The following is a 10,700-nucleotide window of genomic DNA, read 5'->3' on the forward strand; positions in this document are numbered from 1 at the left end:
TCTTGTATTACGGACAAAATTTGAAATGCATTACATTGAGATTTTGTGTCACTGGCTTACACATAATAACCCATAATGTCAAAGTGGAATTATATTTTTACAAATTAATTACAAATGAAAAGCTGAAATGTCTTGAGTCAATAAGTATTCAAGCCCTTTGTTAAGGCAAGCCTAATTATGTTCAGGAGTAAACATTAATTTAACAAGTCACAATAATTTGCATTGACACTCTGTGTGCAATCATAGTCTTTAACATGATTTTTATATGACTACCCCAACTCTGTACCCCACACATTCAATTATCTGTAAGGTCCCTCAATTAAGCAGTGAATTTCAAACACAGATTCAGCCACAAAGACCATGGAGGTTAATCAATGCCTTGCAAAGAGCATGGTGAAGTTATTAATTACACTTTGGATGGTGTATCAATACACCCAGTCACTGCAAAGATACAGCCGTCCTTTCTAACTCAGTTGCCGGAGAGGAAGGACACCTCTCAGGGATTTCACCTTGAGGCCAATGGGGACTTTAAACAGTTACATAGTTTAATGAATGGCTGTGATTGGAGGATGGATCAACAACATTGTAGTTACTCCACAATACTAACCTATATAATAGAGTGAAAAGAAGGAAGCCTGTAAAGAATACAAATATTCCAGAACATGCATCCTGTTTGCAATAAGGCACTAAAGTAAAACTGCTTCAAATATGGCAAATAAATTCACTTTGTGTCCTGAATACAAAGCATTATGTTTGGAGAAAGTCCAACACAACACATCATTGAGTTCCACTCTTCAGATTTTCAAGCATGTTGGTGAGTGTATCATGTTATGGATATGCTCATCATCGGCAAGGACCAGGGAGTGTTTTAGGATAAAAAGAGCTAAGCACAGGCAAAATCCTAGAGGAAAACCTGGTTCAGTTTGCTTTCGAACAGACACTGGGAGACAAATTGACCTTTCAGCAGGACAATAACCTAAAACACAAGTCCAAATATACACTCAAGTTGCTTACCAAGACAACGTTGAATGTTCCTGAGTGGTCAAGTTAAAATTTTGACTTAAAATGGGTTAGAAAATATATGACAAGACTTGAAAATGGCTGTCTAGTAATGATCAACAACCAACTTGACATAGCTTTAATCCAACCGCGTTGTCAGTTTTCAAAAAGGCTTTATGGCGAAAGCATACCATGCGATTTTCTGGGGACAGCGCCCCGCATTTAAAAGCATTAAAAACATTTTCCAAACCAGCAGAGGCATCACAAAAGTCAGAAATAAAATAAATCACTTACCTTTGAATATCTTTCTCTGTTTGCAGTCCCAAGGGTCCCAGCTACACAAGAAATTGTCATTTTGTTTAATAAAGTCCTTCTTTATATCCCCCAAAAGGCAGTTTAGTTGGCGCGTTTGATTCAGTAATCCACCCGTTCCACTCATTCAACATGTGTACAAAGGAATCCCAAAAGTTATCAATAAACTTTGTCCAAACAAGTCAAACAACGTTTCTATTCAACCCTCTGGTACCCTAATATGTAAATAAATTATACAATTTAAGACGGAATGTAGTATGTTCAATACTGGGGATAAATAACGAAGTGCGCGCCCTCATCCAAGCGCCACAAGACTACAGTCCAAAATGAAAGCCACATTGAAAAACTACAATAACAAACTCATTTTTCAAATAACAAGCCTGAAACCCTTTCTAAAGACTGTTGACATCTAGTGGAAGCCATATGAACTGCAATCTGGGAGGATTTCCTTTGAATATCCCATAGACAAGCATTTCAATGGGTGGTGACCTCAAAAACAATTCAGGATGGATTCTACTCTGGTTTTCGCCTGCCATATAAGTTCTGTTATACTGACAGACATTATTTTAACAGTTTTATGAAACTTCAGAATGTGTTCTATCCAATGCTACCAATAATTTGTATATCCTAGCTTCTGGGCCTGATTAACAGGCAGTTTTCTTTGGGCACGTCAGTCATCTGAACTTCCGAATACTGCCCCCTAGCCTTTAAGAATTAAAAAATAAATAATGTGCAAATATTGTCCAATCCAAGTGTGCAAAGCTGTCAGACATACCCAGAAAGTCTCACAGCTGTAACCGCTGCCAAAGGGTATTCAAAAATGTATTGACTCAGGGGTGTGAAAACCTATTTCTGTGTTTCATTTTCAATATATTTGCAAAAACATATTTTCACTTTGTCATTATGGGGTATTGCGTGTAGATGGGTGAGAGAAGAAACAATTGAATCCATGTTGAATTCAGGCTGTAACACAACAAAATGTAGAATATGTTAATGGAAACTTTTCTTTAGGTGTTGTGATTGATGTTGTGTTTTGCTGCCATGTCAGGGGAAAATCTCGTAATACCTGAAATCATTGATATCTGAGAATATGAAGATTATTTGGTTTCCAGTAATCTCCTGGAGTTACTCGTACAGACGCCTTGTTGCCATTATTACGGTGTTTGTGTATCTTAAAAAGACTGTTTTGTTTATTTATGTGATGTAAGAACAGAAATGGAGTAAAGAGAAACAATTGACATCATGTATCCTACTGAGGTAAAAAAAAAGAAAAAGCTGGAAAAATTTGAAAAAATATTGGAAATATTTTTCACCATCAGCATGAGCAATTGCCTAAATACAACATGTTGATCAAAATGTGTAGACTGGTAGTGATTGACAGAAGGGAATGAAAAGGGGGGAAATGTATCACTCCTCACAGATAATAACGCATGGAAAGACAGTCCTGATCATCTCCATCCCAGTGTCTGTCCATCGGTCCAGACCCAGAATCCAAATCGACATCTCCGTCTCAGACCCAGCGACGCGGGACCAGGGAGACAAGCTGCCCTCAGCTTCTGCTCCACAAACTTGGACCTCCTCAAAGTAGTCTGAAGGAGTTCAATTCATAAGAGAAAAATAAAGGGTAATTTTTTTAAATGTCTTAACAGTTTTATAACCCTTGCACTGATACATGTCAAGGATGCATTATGAACCATCTTAATCTCTCTGTCTTTACCGAACTGTGTTGAAATATTGGCTGAAATAATTAAAAACCTTTCGTAAAGCAATTTTACACTTATTATGACTACCGTAAAGTTATCCTGTATCGTACTCATTGTTGGACTTTTCTATTTGGACTTTCACTCACCCTCATAGCATAATGAATCTCCTTGGTTTGCACTCTCAATAGCTATCAGTAATTCATTTTACACAGGGTTTGTCATCACTTGGTTTCAGTAACCAGTTTCTATAGGCATATCTCCATCCATCAGACCACTCCCAGTCATCATACAGCAAGCGGATCCAGAAAGGAGTGGAGATTGTCATCCCTCTCTTCTTCACCACCTCCTTCTGTCCATCGTTCCTGATGCTGGCCAGGTCAGTCTACTCCTCGCTGCAGTAACTCTGAGCCTCATACCAGACTATAAGATCTGCCGGGTTTAAAACAACGCAATTAGGGTAAATATTGGATAGAACACACATTGGGTTATTTTGACCCTGCTAGTTGGGTCTCTAGTTGGGTTGTTGGGGTATTAATGCTGGGTTATTGAGCTATGACCCACCGGGTCAGATCAGAAGACTGGAGGTGTTGCTTAGTGGGGGCTTGGCTTTCAATTAGGCCACCCTTGAGAATAAATTTAGTTCTGGTTTGTGTTATATTGTCATCACATACTCAAGTTTAGCACAGACACTTTTGTAGCTTTTGTGAGACTTACACAAGAGTATGAGCTCCTCAAGTGTCTATGTAATCAATGATGTCAGAAGCTTTGTTTGATCACATGCTTTTTTCATTGCAAAATGTGAGATCCCACAATGTACATGTTTAATTGCAGCACTTAAACCATAATCTTTCACCATACTCTCTAGATCTTCACCTTAATCCCCATTAATTCTGGGAAGCACCAGATTTTCTCACATTGATCTAGTCTGTATACAAAGTATGGATTCTCTTTTTAAGTTAAAGTTAGCTTCGATAACATTGACACTTCTAATCAGCTTTTTAGTTTATTTGTCCATTGCTGCTCAGCTTCCTCCTGATTGTTAAGTGACAATACCAATATAGTGCCTTTGGCAGTAGTCCCCAGCTTCTGTCTAGGTGATTGACCCTTATATTAGTTGTAACTGTCTGAGGCGGCTGAGTGTCTCTGCAGCAGACACCTGAATATAGAATGTATTTTATCACACAAACGTTAACTTTGCATATGACCAACAAATGAAGCATGATAGGTTTATTTATGGTTTGATATGTTGTTGATACGGTTACTGTATGTTGTGGTTAAATACAGATGTTTGAGTCCTAACAGGTACAGAGTAGGAGTAAGAGATGGGGCATCACCATGGTGAGAGCAGGGTCAGGAGAGATGGAGGGGAGGAGAGGTGATTGGATGATTTCCTGAGTGAGGATAGAGGTGTGAGATGCAGGAGTTTACATCCAACACATTGACCGTTATTATTTCAGAAATCAAAATCAACACTACATTTTGAAAGTTCCAATTCCAAAATTCTAACTCAATGCAATTCCTTCACTTTATCATCATAAACATGATATCATAGCAATACTACGATGGGTCAATGAAATTACCAATCTAGCTTTTGTGTTCTGGTTACATGCCTTTAATAACCTCACAAACTGGTCCAGTGTTAATAGTTTCTCAGATTAATTGGTACAATATCTATTTTACATGCCATGGGCTGTGTAGAGAATGACTGGATCTGTTCTGGGATCTGATCCTCCAGTCTGAAGGGGTCTAGTGTGTATATACTGTAGTTAAAATATTATTCTAAAACTTGGTCTGCTACATATCAACATACTGTGTTGATAATGCATATATATCATGCTTACTTTACAGTGGCTAACAGGACCATTAACTATCGATTTCCTTAATTTTCTACACTTCACCTCACCTCTCAAATATATTTTAATTTTACCTTTATTTAATCAGTGTAAAACACATTGAGAACAGGTTCTCTTTTATAAGTGTGCCCCGTTCACATTGTTAAAAGACAAAACACAGCAAAAATATGCTAGTACTCCAACACAGGCAAATATATTACAACAACAAGCACTCAACCAGAAACGAACACATTCCCCTTAAGAGTATCCTTAATCAATGCTTTAAATTCATTTAAAGGCATGCAGCTAATTTGACAGAACATTCCACTTCTGCCTAGAAGATACATTTTACATGTTAGTAATTTGGCAGAGGCTTTTATCCAAGTGACTTAAAGAGATGCTCTGGAGACTTTTGTATAATTTTTAGCCAGTAGTTCTGAAATTAGCACTCATGAGCCAAAAGTGTTTCAAACTAGAGATTTCGTGGCAAATTGAAAATAATTCTGCTCAATACGTATGTATGAAACTCCACATAGACACATCCAGCCCAAAGCTGGAAGTTTATAAAATGCATTCTTAGCCACCAAAGTACCGGAGCATGTCTTTAAAGTTATTGTATCTAATAGACAGGTTGGTTGTTTAGCAAAAAAAAAAAAATATGTTGCAAAACAGACAGGATTGGTTTAGATTGTTGACAACATGGAATCTATATTACATCCCCAAATGTTTATTGAAGTTTGCGCAATGAGCACTTGTCTCTCCAATACATCATTACAGTTGTTGCTCAGCTAGCTATCAAATTGTAGCCACTGTAGCATAGACATGACCTGAGTCAACACCTCAAAACAAGACATGGTATCAATAAGATACAATGAGCTGAAATGAGCCACAAGGCAGCTTCTTGCTTTGTTGCTAGCTATCTGACCATTCAGAATCATAATCACCACATGGCCTTCTGGCTCATCAATGCACACGCATCTTATTCTTGATGTTGTCAGCCAACCCATCTATATAGAAAATGAGTTATGCCATGTACACACTCAGGTTGTACAAATGATGTACAACAGACTTGAGAAATCACTTGTGATACAAGTTGCAACAGACAAGTTTGTGACACAACATAGTTTGTCTGCACAAAAATGATTACATAAACATCTCGCGGTTCCTCGGCGATCGTTGTGGAAATATTTTTGTGGAGACAAACTATCTGTCGTGTCAATTGTCTTGTAAATCAGTTGCACAAACTAGGTGTGTATGGGGTCAGAGATTGGTACCAGAAAATATTTTTGAACTAACCAGTAGGTACATTGATGTTGTGATGTGTCTATCGAGAGTCTTACTGGTATAAGTTAATGCTAACATGCACAATCTACATTAAGCAAAAATATAAACGTAAAGTGTTGGTCCAATGAGCTGAAATAAAAAAATATCCGAAATTTTCCAGACACCCAGAAATCGTATTTCTCTCAAATGTTCTGCTCAAAGGTATTTACATCCCCCTCCTTTGCCAAGATAATCCATAAACCTGACAGGTGTGGCATATCAAGAAGCTGATTAAACAGAATGATCATTAGACGAGTGCACCTTTTGCTGGGGACAATAAAAGGTCACTTTAAATTGTGCAGTTTTGTCAGACAACATAAAACCACAGATGTCTCCAGTTTTGAGGGAGCATGTAATTGGCATCCTGACTACAGGAATGTCAACCAGAGTTGTTGCCAGAGATTTGCATGTTAAATTCTCTACCATAAGCTGCTTCCAATGTCATTTTAGAGAATTTGGCAGCACGTCCAACCAGCCTCACAAGCGCAGACCTTGTGTAGCTACGCCAGCCCCTCCATGCAGCTTCTTCACCACCTTCACCTGCGTCTTAGGGTGGGGGCTGAGGAGTATTTCTGTCTGTAATAAAATATTCATTCTGATTGGCTGGGTCTGGCTCCTTTGTGGATTGGCCTGGCTGCCAAGTGGAGGGCCTATGCCCTCCAAGGCCCAGCTATGGCTGTGCCCCTGCCCAGTCATGTGAAATCCATAGATTAGGGCCAAATGAATTTATTTAAATTTACTGATTTCCTTATATGAACTGTAACTCAGTAAAATCTTTGAAATTGTTCCATATTCGTTATTCAGTATAAATGCCCTTTCCTACTAAGGGCCTGTTGATCCCTGTTTGGAAGGTTATTTGATACAGCAGTCTCATAAAATGTCTGTGTCCACTTGTAGGAGGTCTGTTTGAATTTACAAAAAGCTCCATTATTAAAATAAATGTATTTTTTTTGCTCCATGAAGTAATCCAACAATGTGTACGCTGCCATCTGTGTCTACTGTATTTCAAGTCTTCTCTCATTGATCGAGGCAGGTGTCTGTCATCCTGACATGGGACACTTGGGGATGGACACCCACCTGTCTTAATCAGTGAGAGAGAACTTGAAATAGACAAGATGGCGGCATCCACTCATCCCTGTTATGTCCGGTAGTTACTCATACTGACATCTTGTTGCAACATCTACTGTGTTTGTGTGTGTTTAAAAGAAGACAAAAAAAACATCTTATGTTTTGTTTATTTTTGTAAAGTAAGAACAGAAATTGGGAGAAGAGAGTATGTTTACAATGTCCATTATATCAAATATATTACTTTATTATCCTTTTTATTTGCTTAGTCATCGTTAACATGCATGATACTAATAATTAAATACAATTGTGTTTAGACTATCTAGAGTTTTAATTACAGTAACCCATAGTTACAATAATGATGACATGGGTAAATCTAGTTTGCTTAATGGCAAATGAATTATGACAAGTGAATAAAATATTTGAATAACATGACATAATGATCTATATTTTTTTATTTACATTTTTACAATATCTGAGATATCACACAATTTTACTCAAAGATTTTTGATAACACGTTATATCAATAACAAGGTATATTGTACATTTCATTGCATGCTGGAATCTTAAACATAAAAAAATCTTTGTCAAAGATGATCTCAATCAGCAATAACCTAAAAAAACACATTTCAATCAAAAGTGTGAGAAATGGTAAAGACAGTTAATTAAATTAACAAGAGGGCAATGTATTACAACTCTTCTTCACAAATAAAAAAGCGATTGGACAGACAATCCTGATCACTCCACTTGTATCCCTCCTCCATTGCCATGGCACCACAGTGGTTGGACAGAGGCTGTTCAGGCTGTCTGTCTCCCTCCCAGTTACTCCACCCCACTGGCAGCCCATTGGACCAGACCCAGAACCCAAAGAGACGGCTCTGTCTCAGACCCACCCACACAGGACCAGTAAAATCAGTCCCATTAAACTTCTGCTTGATCACCTCCAGGTCTTCTTCGGTCTCAATACGCAGCAGTCCATGGTAGTTCTTCTTGCAGTAGTCCAGAGCCTGTTCCCAAGACTTGCTTTCTCCAATATTGTGGATGCGAACTGATCCGGAAAGATATGTGGTATTCCAGATATTTAGCATGTTCATTTTAACTTGTTTTAGCACCCATTTTAACTCTCAGATTTTAGGGGAAAGATAAGCAGGCACATAATAATTTCAGTAATAGTTATATATCATTATAGCCTGGTGGAACCAGCATGATAGCATGATAGCCCTGCATTGTGTTTGACTTGACAAGTGAAGGGAATAGAAAGGGAGTGCAGCGTTCAGTCCCCTTGACCAGGCTACTATCAATATAGAGTAACAACCTTTCATACAAATTAGAAGCAGTTTGACTATGTTCCTCTTTAACAACTTACCTTTAGAGCAGAGTGTATAGTCTTCATCATTTTCTTTTGGCGCAGCGGTTATAGTTTTTCCCAAAAAAACAGCCGCATTGCCTTCTATTTTTGAATAGGTCATCCAGTCTCTGTAGGCAGATCTCCCTCCATCAGACCACTCCCAGTCATCATACAGGAGGCCGATCCAGTAAGAAGAGGTGCTGTTCATCCCTTTGTTCTTCACTTCCTCCTTCTGTCCCTCGTTCCTGATGCTGACCAGGTCAGTGTAGTTCTCCCTGCAGTAACTCTGAGCCTCATACCAGGTCATGTTCTGTTCAATCAGGAAGGAATCACCAGACCCTGCGCACACAGAATGGACTAACATTTTACTCTGCTCAACTTAGTTTGATATAAAATAATGACATCTAAATATTGTTGAAGAATTATAATAACATGACCTAAATGTTATCGAGGAGCGTGTTTTTGTGTGGCATTGAATGTTTTACCTTCTCTGTAACACATGAAGTATTTCTGCTCTTTACAATTCTCCCATGTTGTATTATCTTTGAGTATGGCTGCACACGTTGGCTCTGTGCACGGGCTTGGAAGTGGTGACCATGCAGTGTCATTAACAGTGTCTCCATTGGACCATTTCAGACTGTGCTCTGTGCGATGGAGACCTATCCAGGCTTTATAGCTGCATTGAGATGCCATTAACTGTTTCAGCTGCTCAGATTCCTCCCGATTGTACAAAGTGACAAGATCAGTGTAGTTCTCCCGGCAGATGTCCTGTGCTTCTGTCCAGTTTAAACTCCTTTCAATGAGATGGAACTGTTTGAGGTGGCTGAGTGCGGCTGTGCAGCAGACACCTGAGGACAGAGACTATTTAATTATGTGAAATGTAAACATGGATACAGAAAACAAATGAAAGAGGAGAAGTTAGTGTGGTTTGTCGTATTGTGCGTACAGCATACTGTTTTGTGGTTCGGTCAAGTGAATTCTATACCTGCACAGAGTAGGAATAGGAGAGAGGTCATCTCCATGGGGACAGCAGGGTCAGGAGTGACAGAGGAGAGGTGATGGGATGGTGTCCTGCGTGAGAAGAAAGAGGTGTCATATTTAGGATTTGACGGTTATCACACTTTGGCTTTGAGTTGTTTAATTGAATCAGGTACTAGTACTACAGGCCCCTGCATCATTACAAGAGCTGAGCTGCATGATTGATCATTTAAAAAAAGTCAGTACTGTAAACAACGTCTGATATTATTTTCTGATAAAACAAACTTTAATTAATTGAATATGCCCATTTAGAGATCAATAGACTAACATTTAATGTATATTATTATTACAATATTTTCCTTATTAGTTTCAACAAGAAGGCTGTTTAAAAAAAATTTAATGTTTAATATGAATCCACATTAAAAGTGGGCCTTAGGTTACTGTAACTTTTTATTAAAATGCATGTGATTAGTTACTACACAAATAACATGGTAAAATTGATAAACATTGAAATATATCAAAAGTCTGTCTTACCTGCTGTAGCTTTTGTAGAGAATAAATGGGTCTGCTATGAATCGAATATGATGAGGTGTGATCTGTTTAGAAACAGTGCTCTGCCTAACTATGTGTATATTCAAAACACAAGGCCGACCAGTGTAATAAAGCACATAATGAAGTTATTACACTACAATAAAATGTCCTGGGTGGCACGCAAACAACACATAACCTTTATAAAGTACTGTCAATGAGATTCACAAATGTTTCTTAAGACTTGAACACATGAACCCCACTTCACCAGCACCCCTCGCCCCAACTCATCTCTAAAAGAGTATTAGACCTAATACTGTGAGGGTGATGTCTATATTGAAAATTATCCCATTACTGGAACTTTGTAAGGATATTTGATACTCTGGACATGTTGGTGTGAAAGATAACATTTCTGTAGGTGTTGCGAGAAGTATTGAGCTGTGTTTGTATCCATATCAGGGGAAATCTCTCTCTGGGTTGGAGGAAACGTGTATCAGGGTAACCTGAGGACTTATTTCCTCATAGTGTAGTGTGAGTCAGGCCTGCTCTCTAGATGGGTTGGGCAACAGAGACTGAGACACAGCCAGAGAGGGATATCAACAGTGTGACAGG

At 38.5% G+C, this 10,700-nt stretch overlaps 1 protein-coding gene across 1 annotated transcript; it reads right to left on the reverse strand.

Moving 5' to 3' along the window:
• Positions 1-7,386: 7,386 nt before the first annotated feature.
• LOC118366229 (secretory phospholipase A2 receptor-like) lies at positions 7,387-10,261 on the reverse strand. The gene is made up of 5 exons (XM_052491911.1): positions 10,095-10,261; positions 9,568-9,653; positions 9,068-9,430; positions 8,601-8,921; positions 7,387-8,282 (listed from the first exon to the last, which is right to left on the reverse strand). The coding sequence occupies exons 2-5, from the start codon at positions 9,602-9,604 to the stop codon at positions 7,924-7,926; spliced, it is 1,080 nt and encodes a 359-aa protein (XP_052347871.1). The 5' UTR covers positions 9,605-9,653; positions 10,095-10,261; the 3' UTR covers positions 7,387-7,923.
• Positions 10,262-10,700: the final 439 nt, after the last annotated feature.

The sequence above is a fragment of the Oncorhynchus keta genome, chromosome 33 (genome assembly GCF_023373465.1).
Source record: "Oncorhynchus keta strain PuntledgeMale-10-30-2019 chromosome 33, Oket_V2, whole genome shotgun sequence".
NCBI lineage: Eukaryota > Metazoa > Chordata > Actinopteri > Salmoniformes > Salmonidae > Oncorhynchus > Oncorhynchus keta.

Excerpts from the sequence above, each read along its gene's own strand:
- LOC118366229 (XM_052491911.1), bottom strand. The coding sequence starts at position 9,604 with ATGGAGATGACCTCTCTCCTATTCCTACTCTGTGCAG. Across the intron at positions 9,431-9,567 it reads CCTATTCCTACTCTGTGCAG|GTGTCTGCTGCACAGCCGCA; the intron begins GTATAGAATTCA and ends CTCTGTCCTCAG. Across the intron at positions 8,283-8,600 it reads CTATACACTCTGCTCTAAAG|TTCGCATCCACAATATTGGA; the intron begins GTAAGTTGTTAA and ends TTTCCGGATCAG.